Raw genomic sequence first — 21,700 nt, 5'->3', positions numbered from 1 at the left:
TATTCTGTTTTGTTTGCTCTTCTCTCCATCCTCAGGGCTTGGCATATTACAACCTCTCACTAGCTACTGGATGACTAAGACTGATGAGAACACGGAACAAGGGGTTTTAACCAAACCAGACTGATGGGGAAGGCTAAATATAATAGCATGTCAGCCAAGACAGGAAGGGTGGGTGGAAAAAAAATGAGACCAGAGGGTGGTGTGGGGAGAAAAGCAGCTCCCAGGCAGAAGCCTGTGCAGCATGAGTGAAGGCCCCGAGGGAGGAGGGAACACAGACGGTTGGGGGAACTGACAAAAGTGAAAACTGGTCTGGAGTGCAGACAGCTGGGTGACAGGCAAGGTTGGAGAGATGGACAGCTCCCTGAAGGCCTTTACATCCATCTTACGGACATTTGACTTCATTCTAGGGACCATGGGAAACCCATGAAGGGTTTCAAGTAGATGATCTAAATGTGCACATCTGTATTGTTGAAGAGGTCATGTAGAATTGCATGTGGGAACTGGGCTGGAGGGACCAAAGATGGAAGCAGGGAGATAAAAAAGCAATGGAGGGGTCCTAGAGAGGGATGGGGGTGGCTGGAGTGGGGTTACAGTGCACAGGTGGACAGAAGGGAGGAGACCAGAATGACTCCCAGGTTTCCGGTTTGAATAACTGGTGGATAATGGTGGCATTTATTGAGATGGAAAGCCCTGAAGGAAGAGTGTTCTTTTAGAAGAGGAGGGAGGATGATGACCTTTGAGTCATTCTGCAGTCTATTTCCTTCATATACCCTGATTCATAAGCACCACTTTCCTCTATCAGAACACAGCAGCTTCAACCAGTTACTGCAAGGGTTCATCCAGTTTTTAAAATTACTTCATTTAAAAAATACTTATAATGTACCAACATCTTACAAGGTACTTGTGACCTGGGAAAGAAGGTGAGCAAAACACATCTGGCCTTTCCCCTACAGAGCCTACTTTCTAGCAGAAGCCAAAAAAGAAATTACACAACCAATTACATCATGCAGATCCTGTAATCTGCGTCATAAAGGTTTGAAGAAGTATGGAGTAGTATGTGGCAAGTAACAAGGCGGAGGGGTGTTCCACTGAAGTTCATAAACGGGTTTTACCACATCTGTGAACTGCTGGTATCTGTATGTAAGATTTTGTCTATGCCTGTACACTTGCAGGGGCTTACATGCTCGAAGAGGTCTGTGACCCCTAAAAAGTTAAGAACCCCTCAAGTCCATCTGGGCACCACTGAAACACAAACTTCTGAACAAGAAGGCTGCGACCAAGAGGAAAGCTCGAGGCCTGGTGGTCTGTCTAATCCACAGAGAACGACCTTACCTTTACACTTACAGACAGGAAAAGTGATCAGTCTTCTGACTAACGTGAGAAGAGACAACATGGTGATTAATTTTTTAAAAACTTAGTTATTTAAGAAAGATCGCGAGATGTTCTGGTCCTCAATCTCGGGACTTCCAGGCACGTGCCCGGGTTCGGGCTCGGCTGACGCCCTCCCGCCCGGAAGGAACAGACGGCTCCGAGCTCCGCCTTTTAGATTCGGCCGAGAGAAGTCGACGAAAGCTTTCGGAGTCCAGGCCGGGTTTTCAGAAGCTGAACGGCGGAAGCACCGGCGGGCCGGAAGTTCCAGGGCCTGCCCTGAAGCGGGGAGGGGGGAGGACGGAGACGCGGGGCAGGAATGGCGGCTCAAATTCCAATTGTGGCCACCACTTCCACGCCGGGGATCGCCCGGAACAGCAAGAAGAGGCCGGCCAGTCCTTCCCATAACGGTAGCAGCGCCGGGGGCTACAGCGCCAGTAAGAAGAAAAAAGTGTCCGCCTCCGGCTTCGCGCAGGTAGGCTGTCAGCCGCCTAGTCTGCGCGTGCGCGGGGCCGAGCGGCGCGAGAGCGCGTGCGCAGGGCCGGGGAGGGGGGCGAGGGCGCGTGCGCCGGGTCCAGTGGGGCGGGGCACAGGGGAGCGGGACCTCTGCGCCGGGCTTTGCGGTGCTACTTCTCTGGTAGATGCGGGTCTGTGGTGCGAGTGAAATACTTTTTGCTTGGTATGAACACGTGGGATTTGGTTAAAGAACCACCCGCCTTGCACCGTCCATTGGGAGAGCAAGGGAAGTGGAGAGACTGCTACTTAGTAGAAGGACTGCCCCTCCCCGTCGAGGTCGCGTTTAGAGTGAGGCTTGGGACTCTTCGTGAGTTTCAGTGAAGCAGAAGTTTGCGTGTCTCACCGTGACCGGAGTGCCCATGAGGTACAGAGCGCCCTAATGAACCGTATGGAGGAATACAAAGATGTATTGATACGGATGATTTCCCTCATCCTTAGAAAAGTGCTTTTTTGACCCTCTGTTTTCCCTGTCCCGAAGTGAGTTTGGTCTTTCCTCATGGGGCTGTTAATGAGGATTCAGTGAAATCATGGTCGTAAAGCTCTGGGCACAGTGCCTGACACAGACTTCACCGCATCTGGGCAATCTGGAGTCCGCAGTTCCAGCAAGGAATTTTCAGCAGAAGAGTGGCTTAGTTAGATGAATGTTTTTCTTAGCTCCTGCATTGTATTTAAAGCAATAAGAGAGCAAGGATGGAGTGTGTTACTTTGTGCTCTCCAGCACATGGTGTGGCATGCTTCACCCAGAACGATGTTCTAGAGATTTTAACTGTCTGCGGCTTTCAACGTCCGTAATTGTTAGTGCTTTCCACCTCACCCCCCTTTAGAATACTTTACCGAAGTATGCTTTGCGTACAGTAAAATGCTCAAACCTTAATATAGATCAATGACTTTTCATATATATATCTACCTATGTGGCCACCACCCAGATCAAGACAGCATTTCCAAGAGCTCTAGAAATCCCTGGTGACCCTTTCCAGCCAGTACTCTCTTCCCTCCCTGCCGGAGGTAAACACTACTCTGACATCTCTCACCATAGATTGACTTTGCGTTTTTGAACATATGTAAATGGAATCATACACAGCATATTCTTTTGTCTGTTTGGATTTCCCTGTAAGACAATGTTTTTGAGAGTTATTCATTCCTTCATGTTATTACCTGTATCAGTACATCTGGTACACTGTAAATATACCAAAACTAATGGACACTTGAGTTATTTTACAGTTTTTGCCCTTATGCATAAGCTGCTCGGAACATTCCTATACAAGTCTGTGTATATAGATGCTTTCATTTCTCTTGGGTAAATGGATAGTAGGGGAATTGCTGGATTATAAGGTAGACACACACGTAACTCAGAAATTGTTGAACAGTATTTCCCAAAGTAGTTGCACTGCTTGTCATTCTCAGCAACAAAGTTTGAGAGTTCCAGTCTCTCTACATCCTCAACAATACTTGGCATCGTCTGTCTTTAATTTTAGCCATTCTGATGACTGTGTAGTGGTACTTTGTTATTTTCATATTTGTGTCTCTGATTACTAATGATATCGATCATCTTTTCTTTTGTTTTTGACCGTTCTGATATCTTTTGTGAAGTGCCTTTTTTCCTCATTGGGTTGTTGTTGTTTTTAGTTATTAATGTACGGGAGTTCTTTATAGACTCTTGCTTGGAGTCCTTTGCCAGATACATTGTGAGTACCTTCTCCTGATATGTGCACAGTGCATTTTGATATCCAACTGTGCCAAAGTCAAGGCATGTAGTCAGTACATTGGGAGGAACTGTTGTTTTGACCCTAAAGGTAGCACTGATCATGACTCCCACCACAGCAAGCTCAGAGAGTAGGCGAATGCTTTCAGGATGCTGGAAATTCCCAGCAACCCAGCTTGGTGGAGATCACAACTCTGGTGGTCTTAGAGCTCTCCCCATTAGGAAGGGCTGCCTGCGTAGTTATTCCCTGTGGGTCTTCTCCATCTCAGCAGCCTCAGCAAACCTTCAATCTGTAAAGAGAAGGGCATTCCCTGGAATAGTGAATTCTTCTCTTTGTTCTCTTCCCAGTTGGGGTTTAACTACCAAGGTACATAGCCTGTTACCCAACTCCCACCCTCAGCATCTCATGAAGAAGGAAAAACACTTGGCTTCTGTCTCCAGAAAGGAGTCTTAGGTTTTTTTTTTCCTGTTGTAACATGGCATGCCCTCCTAGTGCCCTTGTCCACAGCAAATGCAGGCGATAGCTCAGTGCTGCTCCAGGGCCTGTCTGGATTCTTCCTGAATTGACCCTTATCTGTTACCCTGCTCAGCCTTTCTGTTCTGGTTAAGTTCAGTTCAAGCAGCAAGAATTTATTTCTGTTTTGTCTTCAGCAGTATATTTAAGACATTTCAATGGATTATAATTTGTTCCTAACATCCCAAAGTCCTTCCAGGAGGAGAATGACATATTGTATTAGTTTTCTATTGCTGTCATAACAAATGACCACATCTATTTCTTGGTTCCTGATTCTGTAGGTCAGCAGTCTTGGCACAACAGGACTGGTTTGGTTCTCTGCTCAGAGTGTCACCAAGCGGAAATCAAAGAGTTGGCTTGACTAGTTTCTTGTCTGGATGCTCTGGGGAAAATCTTTTTTGAGGTCGTTAGCAGAATTCAGTTCTTTACAGTGGTAGGACTCAGGTCCCTGTCTCCTTGCTGTCAGTTTGTCACTGTCCACATTTCTTGCCATGTGGCCTCCTCCGTCTTTGAAGTCAGCTGTGAAGAATCTCTTTTGTGTCTGATCCCTATCACTCCTCAAATGTCTCTGACTTCTCTTGTCTCTGACCTCTGAACCCAGATTTAAAGAGCTTATATGATTAGGGCTGGCCCACCGGGATAGTCTCATTTGTTGAAACCAGCTAACTTGAGACGTTAATTATATTTGCAAAACCCCTTCACAGTGGTACGTATGTTAGTATTTGCTTAAAAACAGGGGAAAGATGTGTGTACACCAGAGGCTGGGAATCTTAAGGGGCATCTTAGATTTCTGAAGACCTGAAACAGATAGGTAAATCTTGTCATTTCTAACCATGTACCAAAGCTGATTATAGGTATTCTCTGGTATTGGTGCCTTAGTGGTGGGACACAGGAAGGTAAGGACTCAGTGTAGGTGATGGTCATCAGAGAAGGAGGTGGGGAAGAAGACGGACTTAAGGTGGCCTTTGAGGGGTGGTGGGTTTGGATGGGGAAGGCCTTCCAAAGTCGGGGCGGTGCACATATATCAGATTGCCCCAGGTTTCATCAGTGGGAAATGAGTGCTTTATATAAATCATTGTAGTTCTTGAGTTAAAAGGGACTTTACAGGTCTTTCAGTATCTGAATTTCCCTACTTCAATAGTTCCAGCAATTTTATGGCTTACAAAAAAGCAGTGCCTGTAAAACTTCCACGGGATGTGAAAATTTACAAAGGACATTTACATAGACATTAGAGTGCTTTTTGAAATTGATGAAAATAACTTGATGGATTCTTCAGGTGGGTTTTACTTTCCAGAATGAGCATGCTGTTACTAAAGTAAAACTGAGTGAATAGATGAAATTTAAAGGGCTTTCTGCTTGGAAGTCCTCAGGACTTGAAGGGCATATTTTTGATCTAAAAGTATTCTGAGCAAAGCATTTATAGAAGTCTCCTTTATGTCAGCCCTAGAAAATGATATTAAATAGTGTAAGAGTACTAAAACAGTTTTGTTGTATTATTTCACCTAGGTGAATCTTTAGTTCAGCAGAAATTCTTAGTGCTTATGTTTGCTAAATTGTACCAACTGTCACAGAATTACAACTCTTTGTTTAGATTTGTATTTTCATTGTAACTAATGTAGTTACTGATTAATTATGTCATAATCTGGAAAGTGCCATCTCCCATCCATTCTGGTTGTGATACTTTGAAAATGATTAGTGTTAACTTGGATTGGAGAACAGATACACTGTGCTAAAGTAAAAGAAATTATGATAAATAATAATAACACTTACTGGGCATTTTTTGTGTACCAGGTACTTACTGTTCTAAGAATTTTCTAGGTACTGTCTCATTTAATCCTCAAAACAACCCTCTGTGAATTGTTATTCTACAGATAAAAAGACGGGAGCATCGAGAGGTTAAGTAACTTTTCCGTGGTCACACAGCTAACAAGTGGTAGAGTCAGTATTGGAACCCAGGCGGAGTACCCAGCATCCGCATTGTTTTTTCTTGACCGCCTCTCTTAATGTCAGTCTTGCTACTGTGTACCTTAGAACATGTGCTTAGATCTCTAATATAACCAAATCCAAGGTGCAGAGAAATACTTTGGGAAGGAATTTTATTAGATCAATACAGGGCATTTTAGACTTTCCAGGTGCCTATTCAAGTTAATAAGTTCTACGGAGAAACCTAATTAACCTATAGGCAGAGTGTTACATAACAGGCTGATTTGGGATGGTTGAGCAGTTAGCACATCTAACTAAGTTGAGAGGCAGCAGTTTCTTCTTTAGAAAGGTCAGTGCCAAGTGCATATGAGGGTAGAATCTTCTGTAATTGGAGACAGCCAGAGGATACTGGGCTGATTTGATTTATTCATCTAAAAAATCAATCATACTATCCGGCCTTTTAAAAAAATCATCATAATGTTAGTTTTCTTTTTTCCATTTTCAAAGTGGACATAAAACATCAGCCAGTCTTCTTCCCCCAAAACCATTATAATTTGTGTTTTCTACGTGTATCTCCACGTGGAACACATGTCCACGGTTTTCCATAAATTCTGCTCGGTGTACATTGTGTACATTTGGTGTCCATTGTGTGCCCTGCTTTTCATTTAGCATTTCATGCCCCTTCCTTTGTGTTGATAGTCTTCTCAAGGAATTAGGTGCGCTTATTTAACTGACTTGATTAAACACTAGGCTGCATCTCACTTTTTTGCTGTTTCAAGTTACCCGACAGTACCCCTGAAGTTTTAGACTGAGTCAGGTGCTTGAATCTAGAATACTATTAGGTGGTTGTAACTGGGCACTTGGCACTTGAGTGATGAGACAGAGGGCATTTGTGTCACTTCTTTGTAATCGCAGACAGAAGGCCCCAGTTATCCCTGAGTCTGAGTCCGCCCTGCAGGCTGTCGTCTGGAGACGTGAAGCCGTTTATTTGGGCTCTCGGGCTGGGTGCGCTGAGGCCTCCCTGACTCCAGTCTCAGTTGGGGCAGGCACTTTGATGGCAGGCTGGGCTACTCCTCCTGGGACTTAATCAGCTCTTTTAGTGCTACAAAGAGGGGACAGCCCTTAGGGCTGGGCGTCCCTGCTTCTGATCTCTGGGCGTTCATGTCTTGGACGGGACAGTTTGGCTTGTGAAGTCTTAGTGTTAATAATGGTTTAGTAACATGGAAACTACATGTTTTCAAATTTTACTTCTCTGCAGCCCAGCCTACAGACTCGGTCCTCCCCTTGACTGAAGGTCTCTCTCTCTCTCCTGTCCATCACTAACAGACCCAGGGATCTAGCTTGGCTGAAGCCCGGGGAAGGGAGCAGAATGGGGGCACAGTACCAAGCAGGGTGGGTTTAGAAGGGAAAGAAAAGCAGAAAACCCAGCTCTGGGCTCAGAGTGGGGTGTTCTTTTGCACCTGGTCAGAGAGAGAAGTGAGCCATCACTGTTTCAGAGGCAGGATACGGCCCTGGAATGACATGGCCCAGTTCATGTCAGAATGGCATCCTTTCTCTGCCCCATCCTCAGCTTGACTCCTCAGCGGGGGTCTGGCCTGCTGACGAGGGAAGAGGTGAGGGTGGGTGAGCAAATGAACAAGAGGACCAGTTCTGGGAGTCAGTGCTCGAGCACCTTCATTGCCTTCTTACTACCCGAGTGGCCGATGCAGACATCCGACCCTCTCTTCCCACTGCCGCCCCTTCCTCTCAGCATGTGCACCTGTCCGCTGCGCATCCTCCCACTGGCAGAGCTCCCTGACCTCCCAACCCACACGGGCTGCTGAGGCACTTGCTTTCTTCAGTGGCCTCTGCAGTTGCGCCCCTGCCCAAGTCTTCCTCTTCTCTCCTGTTCCCTTATTCATTCTTACAGTCATGTTTATGTTCATCCATTCTCGTTTTATTCTATGGGCGACAATCCATTATTAGCTTTCTTCATTCTTTCATAAATTTATTTATTTGTAGCAGCTTTTTTGAGATAGAATTCACATACCATAAAACTCATTCTTTTAGAGTGTACAGTTCAGTGTTTTATAGTATATTTACCGAGTTGCACAGCCATCACTACTGTCTCACTTCAGAATATTTCCATGACCCCCACCTGCAACCCCTACCCATTAGCAGGCACTCCTCTTTCCCCTGTCCTGCCAGCTCCTGACAACCGCTGACCCACCTTCTATCTCTGAATTCGATCTCTCTAGGTACCTCAGATAAATGAATCATACAATTTGTGGCTTTTTATGTTTGGCTTCTTTCAGTTAGCATAATATATTCAGGGTGTATCCATGTTGAAGCTTGTATCAGTACGTCACTCATTCTTACAGTTGAATAATATTCCATTGTGTGGATAAACCACATTTTGTTTATGCATATTTATTAGGTGATGGACATCTAGGTTGTTTGTACTTTTTGGCGATTATGAATAATGCTTCTATGAATATTTGTGTATGAGTTTTCGCATAGACATGTTCTCCGTTCTCTTGGGTATATACCTAGGAGTTGAATTAGTGGGTCATATGATAGTTCTATGTTTAACACTTTGAGGACCTACCAGGCTGTTTTTCATAGTGACTGTACCCATTTACATCCTCACAAGCAATGTATGAGGGTTCTAGTTTCTCCACATCCTCACCGACACATGTTATTATGTCTTTGATTATAGCCATCCTAGTGGGTGTGAAGTGACATCTCATTGTGGTTTTGATTTGTATTTTCCTAATGACTAATGATGTTGAGCAAATTGCCCACATTTGGCTAGTGGTGACCTCTTCAAACCAACTCCTGTGTCCTTTAACTCACCCCCATCATTTTTCGAGTGCTATTGTGGTCTGAATTGTGTTTCTTTAGGATTCAAAAGTCAAAGTCCTAACCCCCAATATGCCTCAGAATGTTAATATATTTGGAAATAGGGCCATTAAAGAGGTAATTAAGGTTAAATGAGGTCATAAGGATGGAGCCCTAATCCAATATGACTGATGTCCTTATAAAGAGAGAGAAAGACACTGGGGTGGGGTTGGGGGTGTACAGAGGAGAGGCCATGCGAGGACACAATGAAAAGACAGCCATCCACAAGCTGAGGAGATAGGTCTCAGGAAATGCTAACCTGGCTGCCACCTTGATCTTGAACCCTTGTACCTGCTGGAAGTGCTATAACCATGAAGGAATAATCACAAGGCAATTTAAAAGTTAGTTACGTACAAACTGCTAAATCTAATCTTTGTTGTAAACTTAAAACTGACAGGGACTAATCCTGATGGAAATTTTAGTGAAGCATAAATAAAATGGAAAACTTGGAAACTCTTTGTGCTGTACAGAAAATGACTCCATGGATTTTGCACCAGAAAATACAGAATACAGGAGGGAGGGGGAGGAGGCCAAAAGACCAGAATTTGTTCCTCATCCCCAGGGCAGTGGGAAGCATTAGCCAGCTGTAAATAGGAGTGACGTCAAGCTTACATTTAAAAGCGTGTCACTTACTGTGCTGTGGAGAGCGGAGCGGGCTAGATGTGTCCCACAGAGGCCTCCCCTGAGCCTCAGAGCTGAGGAGGGGCTGAGGGAAGGCGAAGGACAGTGGGAGGGAAGAGGGAAAGGAGGGGAGAGAGGGAACTGTGGCTACAGATGCTGGGAAAAGGATGAGAGATTGGAGCATCTTAGTTCTTAGAGAGTTGACATCTGAGCTAGGCCTTGGAGAGGGGAAAAGTAAGGAAAGACTGTGACTGGGGGCAGCATGAAGGGAGGGTTAGTCCAGACAGAAGAGGGGTCGTGGGCAGAGGAGAGGGAGAGCACAGGCCCTCGGGAGAGACCCTGGAGAGGAGTCTGTGAAGGTGTGTGAGAAGAAGCTGCTCAGAGAACTGCTGCAGCAGAGCGAGTGGTCCTGTCTCCCTCGCCCCTCTTCCCCCAACACGGATGCCTTTCTTGGGGGTGGAATATATATTTATGTATATATGTATATATGTGTGTATATGTATATGTATATATATATACATATGTATTTATGTATATATGTGTATATATATATATACACACATACAACCAGAATTCTCCTGCGCTGCTGCTGCTGGTGCATTTACCCAGGGGAAGTGAAGACACATGTCCACACAAAGGCTTGTGCAGAGTATTCACAGCAGCTTTATTGCAATCTGGGAAGATTGGAAATTGCGTTACAGATCAGAAGTGATTTCTTACTTTGGCTTGTTTTTCCTTCTTGATTCTTAGCTTAAAAGGTTTTTTGTTGTAAAGCACGTTAGCCTGCTGGTCAGGACACTCTGTGGCCGCAGCCAGTTGACCTGTGGCCCTCCCTCCCCGTCTCCCTCCGTTCTCCTTCCTCAGTAACGCCCCATCCTGGGGTGCCCTCATGCACCCCAGCTCGAGCCTGGGTCCTCCAGCTAATGGGCCCCTTAGAGCGGCTGGACCTTTTCTGTCTTAATGACACAGTGTGGTAAGAGCAGCAGGAGTAGGGGCCGTGTGGTGTCATGGAGATGGTGGGGGCTTTGGAACTGGCGCCACCTGGGTTTGAATCCAGAGCCAGTCACTGTGTGGCCTTGAACCCGTCCATCAGAGCCTCAGTTTTATCCTCTGTACACTGGGGATAATAGCACCTACCTTGCAGTGGTCCATGGGGGTGCCAGGGAGCTTGGTGGCTGGGGTCCTGGCCAGCAGGGGCTGCTCCCGGTCTGGTAGGCTCTCCTCCGGTGCAGGCCGTCTGCTGGAGCTCTGGACGCACTGTCTTCCCTCGTATGTCCTGTGGCATCGTCTCGTGTCCTGTGAGGAGCTGAGTTAGGAAGCTCAGCTACAGGAAACTGACCTCATACTTACTGTGTTTTAAGGGTATCAGCATGGAAGCCATGAGTGAGAATAAAATGGTGCCCTCGGATTTTAGCACAGGACCTATGGAAAAAGCTGCCAGACCTTTGCCATTTAAGGATCCCAACTTTGTGGTAAGCATCTAATGCGTTTTATAAATTAAAAAAAAAAACAATGGACACCCACACCTTGGCCTCTGATCTTGCTGGGCCCGCAGCCCAGGTAGCACAGGTGTGCCCTTCTCCATCCGTCCAAGCCACCGCCTTCTCTGCCATGGGCTGCGTGGGAGGGACGGGGGCAGGAGAACAAGGGCCCTTCCTGCCATCTCCCAGTGTGCCGGTTCCCAAGGATTTTGGTGTCCTTTGTGGAATTCATTAAAGAATACTATGTTGAGGGTAGGTCATTTCCACAATGATTGTTCAAGTTGCTTTTTCATTGGTCTTGCATGAGATTTAGATGAGGCTTGAAATAATGACCTAAAAGGGGAGTGCTGCTCAGTAATTTCTTTAGGTAAATCGAAGCCACTGGGCTGTAAAGTAGAAATAGGCAGCTCTTCCTTTTGTTCTAGAGGCGTAGGATAAATTACGTGATTCAGATTATACCATTAAAGTTTGTTTTTCATTAATTAGCTTTGAAAATGCAGTGTTTACAGTGCCTGCAACAGATTTTTAGTATTCTTTCCATTTTGTTTTGTCATCGTCATAAGACAAAAAAGAAAAAAAAAATTCCAGAAGGCTTGCTGTGCCATGATTGTGGCTTACGTGGGTTTTCCTGGAGCACCAGTAATTCACAAGGCGGAGATGTCCTCGGAAGGGAGTTTAAAGATGTGGTCATGGGTTTAAATCTAACTTTGTGGTAAATTTATTTTAAAGTAATGGGAAATCATGAGTGAATTCCATAAAGTTAGACCCAATAAAGGATGTGATTCTCTATGTGCATATAAAAAAATAACCTTTTATTTCTACTCCATCAGCAACTAACTCATGCATTTTGACAATCCAAAAGCTGTGTTTTTTATAAGTAAGATTAAAGTATATGGTGTCACAGTTTTTTAAAAAGCCTTAGGGTACAGTGATTGCTAATTGAATGAGGAGTTTATTACGGTTATGAGTAAGCATAAATGTCAGATTTTGAAATGATCATCTCTGTTGACTTTTGTTTCTTCTAATCCACGTTTTCCATTCGAGCACTCTGGCCATGGTGGTGCAGTTGCTGGCAAGAAGAATAGAACCTGGAAGAACCTGAAGCAGATTCTGGCTTCGGAAAGGGCATTGCCATGGCAACTGAACGATCCTAACTGTGAGCTGTCCAGAGCCTTCTGTGTGTTTATAATGTTCAGACTAGGAACTTTCTTATAACAAGCCCGCATTATTTTATTGTGTTTGCATTTGTGTAGGAAACAGTTTTTAGCTTAGGAACTTTACAGTGGCTTCAATACAGGGAGATTATCTGTATATTTCCTCATAGCTATATCTGTGTCGAATTTGTTTGTTTGTGTTGTCGTGGATGTGTGGTTTTTAGTGTCACTGTTCACATTTCAATCTGGAGAAGCAGGTCCTGATATGATAATACTGGTGTTTCTGTCAGACCAATTTCTTATTCAGAAGTCTACTCTTAAAATTTGTTTCCAAGAAGGTTGCCCAAGATTTAGGAGAGTTTCTAACAACCATCTGAGAGGCCAACTCTGTTTTACTCTCTGAGCCGATGTTTTTCCGAGTAAATGCTTTATGCTGCAGGATTTCCAAATCTGTGTTATGTGCTCTGTTCAACTTCACTGGAAAGTACAAGTTCGAAGTTCCTTCCATCTCCTGCCCCACTGCACGTCTTTCATGGGGGTGACTCAGACGGGTGACCAGTGAGCTAGTCAGTTGCCTGGGTGTGGTGTGTCCAGTGTCTGGACGCTCAGATCCAATTAGTGGGTTTTTGGCATCTCCTCACCATCAGCCCGTGCAGCCTGAGACAGTGAGAGTGGCTTGTGGGCGGATGAGCTTTCCAGTGGTTCTGCTGGAGTCGAGGGTCCCTGGGGACAGGGCAGAGCTCGCTCTGGAGCCTGCACTTGGTCTGAGACCGCCTGCATTATTTCCCTCGGAGAATGCTCTGAGTACTTAATCACAAAGTAAAAAGTTTGGGAATACTTTCAAACAGTATTTTAGGGGAAAAAAAGCTGTGTGTGGGGGAGAGATCTGAATGTTTTAAAGCCAGTTTATCTTCTTTTTTATTTTTTTCCCTAGACTTCAGTATTGATGCCCCTCCGTCCTTCAAACCAGCCAAGAAGTATTCTGATGTCTCAGGTCTTCTTGTGAGTATAATTCCATCTCTACGTCTCACAACACTGAACTGAAAAGATTTCACAGTCCTGTCTGTTCAAACAGTGCTGAATATCGACACTGGTCCTGCCTGGAGGCTGTACACTCTGAATAGGTAATGGGTTTGTGCTGAAGCGTTCACGCATTTATTTTCACGCAACCAGGGGCAGCGTGTGGAGAGCCCGGAGCGAGGACTGCTCCAGAAAGCAGGAGGCCTGACTTTTACTTCCCCTTCCTCTGCTTCTTAATTCTATATGATAACATCAAAAAACCAAAAAAACCCAATGATTTCTCTTTTTTACTACTAAAGTTTAAAAATTTTCCTGCATTTTAGAGATGATTGTACTTTAAAAAAAAAGATGTTAAACTTCTGTAACGAGGCACTATGGTAAGAGTCATGATTTTCAAACTTATTTTTAAGCATCACGATCCCTTTTCCAAATGAAATCTTTTACAGAATCCTCTGGGGCCCAGTTACCCACTGTGGTCCCATGTGGATCTGGTCCTCCGTCCTTCTCCCCACTCCCCACCTCAGGGACCCCTGTGGGTGCTCGTAGGGAACACAGTTGAAAACCGGCAGTGTAGTTGGATGAGTGGGACTTGGGTTGAGAACGTCATTTCCTTATTTGCAGAATGTAGACTAAGTGTGAAACTTTCCACTCTCCTTTTTCACTATTATTAAATTTGGAAGATGGGCTTCCTCTCATAATCGTAGAAATAATGAGACTTCACTTTTTAAAACTCATATACATCATTTAAATGCTTTATCCTTTTATGAAAATGTATGACTCCAACTTCTATAACAAATGAAATTAATGATGGGCGTTTTACATTGGGGAAGATTTGAGTTTTTCATCCTATTTTTGAACATAATGTTAGTTTTCCTCTCTGAATTAGTCATGTTTTCTCCTCCAAAGAGCACAGCCTCCTCGTGTACTACCAGCTTGTTAGCACAGACCTTAAATATAATGATCCTTAAAAACAGGGAGTGGAAGCACTATCAAATGGTGTGTGTGTATGTGTGTGCGCGTGCATGCACACATGTGTGCGTGTGTGCACTGGTTTCTTTTTGCATCCATTCGTGGGCATGTATCTCTTGTTAAGGTCCCCTGAGGGGACTTCAGTTTGAGAGAAATGTTGTAGTCTCAGGCTATCTCTTGTCTACTGCCTGAAAATAGTTGCCTCATATCTTTGACCCATTTTAATAGTTGTTTATAGAAGGAGCGCTAGTCTGGCACCAGTTATTCTGTGAAGGCCCAAGGTGGAAACTTCTCCCGGTACCATTCTGTGCTGAGCCTGCAGCACGGACCACGTGGTTTATGGGCAGACTTGGAGGGTGGTTCCTTAGGATGGCGCCTTATCCTCCCCATTATCAGGCAGCTCATCTGTTAGGGTAGCGGTTTGTTTACACACACTGGGAAGCATGAAAATCATTTTGAAAAGCATTGTTCCAGGCCCCTTGATGTTACTGGCAAAGGACTCATCATGTTACACATGACTAACCTCTTGCCCCACTGAATGTAAGACTTAAGCAATTCTGAATATACAAAGAACTCTCTCAAATCATTGAAAGACAACCCTGTAGAGGAATCAGCTAAAAGGATATAAACAGACAATCACAAGGAAGAAATACAGATGACCACTATGTAGATAATCAATTTCACTGATAATTAGGAAGAAGACTCATCAGGGAGGGAAGAAATGAAGACACTTGGTTACATACCTTGTCACCAACATAGAGAAACGGATACCCTCCTACGTGGCTACTTTGAGATGGGAGTCCACATTGGTCCCGATTCTTGGGAGGAGAGTTTGTACTACCTACCAAAAAGCAGAAGCTGACGACCCAGGAATCTGCCTTCTGCGCAGCTCCCTAGAAAAAGAGTGTGTACAAGGAGCTTCATGCAGAAATGCGTATGAGAAAACGTGTTGGCAATATATTAGAAACAACGTGAAGGTCAACCGGTGGGGCGGGGCGGGGGAAGTTCATACTGTTCTGTGAATTTGATGTATAGGTAACAACGTGGATAAACTTCCAAGATGTACTGTTTAGGTGCAAAGCAGTTTAAGGACCTGGTACCACTTAAGTGAAAATCAGTACACACTCACACAAAAATACCGGGTAACTTCTCTGGTGTGTCTCTATGTGTGTGTACGGGTCCGTATAAACACAGTCTGGAAGGCTGCCCACCTAGCAGTGCCTTCCTCAGGAGAAGGCACAAGACTTCTGGATGGTAGATGGTGGTAAAAGGGGACTTCAGGCTTATTCGTAATGTTTTCTTTCTTTTTTAGCGGAGAATATGTTCACCTGTTACTTACATAAATTAAAGTGACATAATTAAACAGTAAAGCCCAGCTGGTGTTTACACTGACCACTCTGTTCCAACCTGCCAAGTGGCTGCTTCCCCTGCGCTGCGGCCTGGCAGGAAGGCGTGCGGGGTCATACCTGCACTCAGCCCTTGTTACGAGGCTCTGGGTGAGGTGGGGCAGCAGTGAACACTGCCTGCCCCCTGCAACAAGGGAGGCAGTAAAGCCACCTGCTGCCTGCCCTCGGGGAAGGGGGCCTTTGCTTCCCCCAGGCTGGAGGGACGGCGTCCAGAGGAGGGCAGGCGTAGGGGTGAGGTTCTTCACTTGTTCGTCTCAGACATGTCACTCAGCCTCCTTCCCTCTGTTCAGAACACGGAGTCGGGTCCCATCTGTTCAGGTTTCTGTTTGGCCTTTTTGTTGGTGCAGTGGTATTCTGTATTCCGCATTATTTGTTCAGCAGTCTTCTTGGCAGTGAGGTCTGAACTTGGGCGGGCCGGCTCGGCACAGTTCAGGGTGGGAGTGGGGCAGCCACAGGGATGGAGCCAGGCCAGAGCTGGTTCATCCATGGAGGCCCGATGATCAAAGCCAGACACATACGCCTGCACCCCTGCTCGGAACTGCAGGGCAGCCTCCTTGCCTGTTAGGACATCTCACTGCCTCGGGCAGGAGCCCTCATAGGGACTTGCTACTGTTTTTCTAGTTAAGCCTTCCTTCATGTGACTGTCATTAAAGGAAATGCAGTACAGAAAGGCAATAGCCAGATTAAGCCAGAGGATCAAAGTTTTGTTTTATACAGAGCTTTAATTAATCTTAGCTTTTTAGGAATAATCTCATTTTCCTGACACACAGACATCAAATACCTTAGGGAGGTCCCCAGTGGTGGAATTGAAGACTTTTGAGATTGTGAGAAACCCAGGACAACTGAGTTCTCTCCAGCTTGGTGCTGCTTCATCGAGCCTCCTTCCTTGTTAAATCTCAGCATTGCTGCGAGTCTGGTCCACGCAGAGATAATCAGCGCCAGTGCAGACAATCCACACTTGAGTAATTAGATGTTATCTGTCTAGACATTAATGGCATCTTTTATAATTTTTGAGAGGAGCTCCAAATGACTCACTTTCGGGTTTTCTGTTTCGAAGTCTGTCAAAGCCATGTGCCTGGAGGTACAGTAAGTGAATTACTTTCACCACTTGGCACATGGGGGGAACAAGACCAAAGGGGGATTTGGACATGTTGGTGGGAAACAAGTTTTCTTTCCCGAGATTGTCTTGATCGTCCATTTGTTCATTCATTCACTCATCCCTCATTCGCCGGACAAACACTAACTGGAAGCCCGCCGTGCACTCTGCATCGCACTAGGAGACGGCACAGCCAGGAGTCAGTGATAAGCCAGCCACAGGGTTCTGGCCTCGTGGAGCCACTTCTCAGCCTGGACTGCACTCAGGGAATCAGGCAGATAATAAATGTAGAAGCAGCAGAGATAAGCCTTCTGCAGGAGCCAGATGTGGTGAGGGGCACATGAGAGTGGAGGCCTGTGGGAGCACGTAAGACTTCCCAGATGACGCGACTTGGGGCTGAGTCGTGAAGGATGGGCAGGAGATTACTGAGCAAGGGAAGGGCGAATGGGGCATGACAGGAGGGAGGGACTTCGAGCCAGGGTCCAGATCCAGAGAGTAGGGACATGTGGCTGAGAAATAGGCTCAGGAAGGAGGGGGCCCAGGCAGGGTCTGAGGAGCCGTGCTGTGGACTTGGCCCTTTGTCCTGAGAATGGAGAAGAGCCGTTGAGAGGTTGCACGAGGAAAGACATGATCAGAACTGCAAGCTGTGACAATGCCCCTGCCGTAGATGTAGGGTGGCCATCCCTTCCAGGGGAAGAGGCTGTGGGTGGACAGTCCAGCACTGCAGTGTAGCCCGGGGAGCCATGGCAGTGGCCTGGGGAGGGAGAGGAAGGGCGGGAGAGGAGTGCACTTGGCGGGTGGTGCCCCTCCCTGCCTTGGGAAGCAGATCTGGAACATGTGTTTGAAGCAGGTGGGAGTCTGAAGGCAGGGATCGTCGCAGATTCAGTTTTGGACATGCTGCGTGTGGCCCTGAGGCCCGGGGTCTGATGTGGGGGTTCCCTTTCCTGTCTGTACCCTGAAGCATTTCTCAAGTCTGGGAAGCTCACGTGTCTTTGCCAAAGTGAGCAATTTAGTGTTCTTGGTGACAGATGAAGATATATTTCACTTTCAGTGAAACAGAAAATAATTTTAAACCTGAACTTGAATATCACCTCCAACAACCACCTCCTGCCTTCTCCATGCCTGTTTCTCCCCCAGGCCAACTACACTGACCCCCAGAGCAAGCTGCGTTTCAGCACCATCGAAGAGTTTTCCTACATTCGGAGGCTGCCGTCCGACGTGGTCACTGGCTACCTGGCCCTGAGGAAGGCCACCAGCATCGTTCCCTGAGCCTGGAGGAGGGGAGTGAAGTGGAGAACTGTTTCAAAGGCAGACTTTGGACTCAAGATTTTGTTTCATGGAAACAAACTCATTCTGCTGTCAATCTGGAAATGTCAGTGTTGTGCCTTGGAAAGAATGTTTGGCTTTAATTTAAGGGTTTTTTTTTCTTCTATGTTTTCTTTCCAAGTGTGATGTTTCCTGTTGAATTAAATTATACTTAAGTTGTTGCCGCAAGTAAAGTTGTTTGACAAGAAAATATAAAATTGTGCTTTTAATTTAACCTAAGTAAGTGCTCGAATTTTTGCTTCAAAGCTGTGAACTCTCTTATGACATGTTTAAAGACTCTACAGTGAGTCCTGACAGTGAGGCTGGATTGCCCCTGATCCTGGTGGCTCCCTCTTGGAGCATGTTCGTCTTTGTCTTTGATCAGAATGCTGGAAAGAAGTCCAGGATCGGGGCTGGAGAAGAGCTGAGTAACTCGCCCTGTCGCCCTGGGCCCCGGCCTCTGAATCAGCCACTCTTCCCAGCCGCCAGAACCGAGAGAGACGTGTCTGCTAGTTAAGCCGCCTGGTCTGTCATTCAGAGCAGCCTGAGCTGCCTAAAGCACTGCCCTGGCCAGTTTCTGGAGATATGGGGTGTGAACACTCACCCCTTCCAAGACTAGAGGAGCCATTATCCTGGTCTAGGATGCTGCCTGCTCCCGAACAGGGCTCGTGACCTCGTCCTCTGAGAAGGGGACGTGCTTGGACCGGGAGGAGACGTACTCCGAGCCTGTCCCCGCAGTTCTCTAGGGGACGGTGGAACCAGACCCTGGGGCTTCTGGGCCAGAGCTACCTCTGCTGCGGGGCGGGGAGGTTAGCCCCCCAGGTGCCTTTTCTTTTTGAGGGAAAGCCCCTCTTACACTCCTTGGGGCATAGAGAAAGGATAAACAAAGCTGAGGGGCACCTGGGAGAGGAGCAGCTGGGGAAGGAGCAGCCTGCCGGACAGGTGGCAGTGGCCCAGAACCTGACCTCCTTTCCTCCTGGTGCAGCAGCCCCTCGTGTCACCCAGCCCCTTCCCAGTAGCTAATGGGGAGAGGTGGGGTGTGGTGTGGCTTCTCCCTCCCCCTCCAGTGATGGCCAGGAGAGTGGGAACCCTCCCTAAGCCCATGAGCACTGAAGACTGGAGCCTGTGGTATAGGGTCCTTAAACCTTGGAGCAAACAGAACCTCTGAGGCCTTGTAACAGGCGGAGCCCCAATGCTGAGCGACTGACCCGCAGATTAGGGCTGGGGCCCGAGAACTGGCATTTCTAACTGCCAGTTAGAAATGCTGCGTTGCTGGCCCAGGAACCTCACTTTGAACCCACAGCTGACACGAAGTTCTCTGAGAGACCAGAGGCTGCTTCCTGGGATCCTGCTCGTACTCCTGCCCCTCCTGCCAGCAGGCGGCCTAGGAAAACCCCCCATTTCCCTCTTGGTGGAAACAAGGGGTGAGTTGAGGGCCCTTCCTGCTCGGCTTCCACCGTCTATTACACAGAGAAAACTTGGGGCAGGTCCACTTCTTTTCCATGAAGTGCCCCCCATTTGCATGGTGTCCCAGTATCCAATTCTAACCACTTGTAGAAATGGAAGTTCTAATCATTTCTAACACTGATTGCTGGGGGCTACCTTGGTCCTAACTGTTCAGACTACCCTGGGCCAGAGTCTGGGAGGAAAGAGGATCCCTGCCTGGCACGCAACCACCATGGGGGCCCACAGACCACTGCAGGTCAATCCAGGTTTCAGGGGAGGGGTGTGTGCGCCATGAGCCCTCTGTCAGAGTCACCTGGGACCTATTAAAATGCAGATTCCTGGGCCACACCCTGGACCTTCTAACCCCTTCAGGGAGTGGGGCCCAGGCATCTGCATTTGACAAGTGTCCCAGCGTGAATGTGACGCACAGGAGGGTGAGAACCGCCCCCTTCCACAGGCAGAGGGGAAGCACGTGTGCCAGACACCTGGCTCCCTTCTTTCCTGTTCCCCTGCCAGGCCTTCCTTGCCAGCATTTTTTTTTGCCAGAGCTGAGTTCCGAAGGTCAGGTCACTTCTCTCACCCCAAGCAAGAGGGATCCAAGCTGAGCCAAACTCAGCTTCGAGCTGTGAGCAGCTCCAGGAAGTAGTCTTCCCACTGGTTTTGGAACAGACGGGTAATCTGGTGCTGAAACAGCCCTCACTGTCCATGCCTGGTCCAGTGGTTCTCAGCCCCGGCTGTACGCTGGCATCGCTTCTGCGGGGGGAGGTGTAGAGGAAGATGTCAAAACACACAGCAATTCGGATTCGACTGGCCTGAGCTGCGGGGTGGGGTGGGGCACAGTGTCTTTTAAACTCCCCAGACGATTCTGATGTGCAAGCAGTGTTGAGGCCCTTGCTGTGACTGCAAAGAGTACTTCACGTGCGGTATGTTTTCTAATCACAGGTCGGCTGGCTCTGTGCACCCCAGGCCCATGGGCGGTTTAGAAAGGGGTCCCTCGTGTGTGTGTATTTAGGATTCCTTGTTAAACTGTCCCAGCACTGGAGCCAGAAACATGAATGGCACTGACAATTCCGCCCTCGTCTGTCTTTACCTGCCATGTTCAATTGGTCCCCAAGCTCCCACTTCGTCCACACTGATCCTTTCTCTTCTATTAGCCTGGTTCGTACCCAACTTCAGGAACACGTCGCCTCCTGCCTGGACGTCTTTGGTGTCCTTCTAACTGCTCTTTGCAATAGTCTGACCCTCACACCTCTGCTCTCCCCTCTGCCCTCAGAGGGCCTTTCCACAACTTCGGATGGTGTTTGACCTAGCCCATCACAGCACGCCCACTGGTGATTTGTCTCAGAGACCCTGTCAATTCTGGCACTGGCCTGTAGTATCCAAAGGATAAATTCAGTCCCTTAAAAGAGAAAACAATTAGCTGAGAAACCAGATTGTTTTCATAAGATCAAAATGAGGCCCAATCTGCTGTGAGTGGAGTCTGACTTTCCCAATATCTGATACTGGTCTTCACTTTAAGAGGAAGAGTGCAATCTATCATCTGGCACAGTTTGGAACTACCTGTAATGTTAGACAAATGCTTTCCAGAGCTGGGAGCAGCCCATGTGGATGAGGGGGACGCATTTTGCCCCCATCACCAAGGTTAAAGCATCCATCCATCCGGGTTTTGGAAGTGTTCTGTAATCAAGCTGAAAGTGTTTTCAATGAGAAATCTCTCATTTCTGAATCCACGGCCACTGAAAAGTGACATTAGGTACTTGATGCTGTTCCTAGTGACCTGCAACTGTGAGGTGGGAGTGCTTAACTTAGTAAAAATGAAAGGTAATGGAGTATGGAGTAAGGAAGCCAGAGCAAAGAGGACAGGTATCCTGGGAAGAGGTTGAAAATGATGTCCTCTTACAAATGCTTAGTGTTATTTAAAATAATGCCCCGTCTGATAGAAACGTGCAGGCCTTATTTGGATCCTGATTCAAACAAAAAGAAATTAACACATTTTTGAGACAATTGGAAATTTGATATTTGATGAGTTTTAGGAACTCTTATGAATGAATACTTTTAGTGTTGATAATGGTCTTGTAATGTTAAAAGAAAGGATTCATATCTTTTAGAGACAGACACAGAAATATTTATGCATGGAATGATATGTTATCTGGGATTTGCTTCAGGCTAATACAGGAGAGAGGAAGTGGATGGGCTAGTGTTGAAACAAGATTGGCCAGGAGTCAGTCATTGTTGAAGCTGAGTGATGGGTACTTAGACGTTCATTATAATATTCTACTTTCATAGGTGTTTGCATTTC

The 21,700-nt window shown here is 46.7% G+C and overlaps 1 protein-coding gene and 2 long non-coding RNA genes across 5 annotated transcripts in view; 1 reads left to right on the top strand and 2 right to left on the bottom strand.

Annotated features, from left to right (window-relative positions):
- LOC123614600 (uncharacterized) overlaps window positions 1-1,500 on the bottom strand; it is a 28,696-nt gene extending 27,196 nt beyond the window's left edge. Inside the window, exon 1 of the long non-coding RNA XR_006722031.2 lies at window positions 1,333-1,500. This is a non-coding gene — a long non-coding RNA (uncharacterized LOC123614600). The remainder of the gene's footprint in view (window positions 1-1,332) is intronic.
- Window positions 1,501-1,542: 42 nt separating this feature from the next.
- Window positions 1,543-18,190, top strand: INO80C (INO80 complex subunit C). 3 transcript variants are annotated; one of them, XR_012502047.1, is made up of 5 exons: window positions 1,543-1,843; window positions 10,886-10,996; window positions 12,050-12,161; window positions 13,094-13,283; window positions 17,788-17,925. XR_012502047.1 is itself a non-coding variant. In XM_074352237.1 (5 exons), exons 1-5 carry the CDS (start codon window positions 1,688-1,690, stop codon window positions 17,917-17,919), a joined length of 579 nt encoding a protein of 192 aa, XP_074208338.1. In that variant the 5' UTR covers window positions 1,543-1,687; the 3' UTR covers window positions 17,920-18,190. The 3 variants fall into 3 exon arrangements, 2 of the variants coding, with proteins under 2 accessions (XP_074208338.1, XP_045366787.1); XM_074352237.1 differs by having other exon boundaries at window positions 13,094-13,161; window positions 17,788-18,190; XM_045510831.2 differs by lacking the exon at window positions 1,543-1,843 and adding an exon at window positions 1,954-2,248 and having other exon boundaries at window positions 13,094-13,161; window positions 17,788-18,190.
- Window positions 17,788-21,700, bottom strand: part of LOC105062806 (uncharacterized) — a 49,386-nt gene continuing 45,473 nt past the window's right edge. The window contains exon 4 of the long non-coding RNA XR_834716.3: window positions 17,788-20,154. This is a non-coding gene — a long non-coding RNA (uncharacterized LOC105062806). The remainder of the gene's footprint in view (window positions 20,155-21,700) is intronic.

Source organism: Camelus bactrianus, chromosome 24 (genome assembly GCF_048773025.1).
Source record: "Camelus bactrianus isolate YW-2024 breed Bactrian camel chromosome 24, ASM4877302v1, whole genome shotgun sequence".
Lineage (NCBI taxonomy): Eukaryota > Metazoa > Chordata > Mammalia > Artiodactyla > Camelidae > Camelus > Camelus bactrianus.
Note: the sequence above shows the minus strand (reverse complement) of the source record. Positions and strands in the feature narration are given on the sequence as shown.

Excerpts from the sequence above, each read along its gene's own strand:
- INO80C (XM_074352237.1), top strand. The coding sequence starts at position 1,688 with ATGGCGGCTCAAATTCCAATTGTGGCCACCACTTCCACGCCGGGGATC. Across the intron at positions 10,997-12,049 it reads TTAAGGATCCCAACTTTGTG|CACTCTGGCCATGGTGGTGC; the intron begins GTAAGCATCTAA and ends TTTCCATTCGAG. Across the intron at positions 12,162-13,093 it reads GCAACTGAACGATCCTAACT|ACTTCAGTATTGATGCCCCT; the intron begins GTGAGCTGTCCA and ends TTTTTTCCCTAG.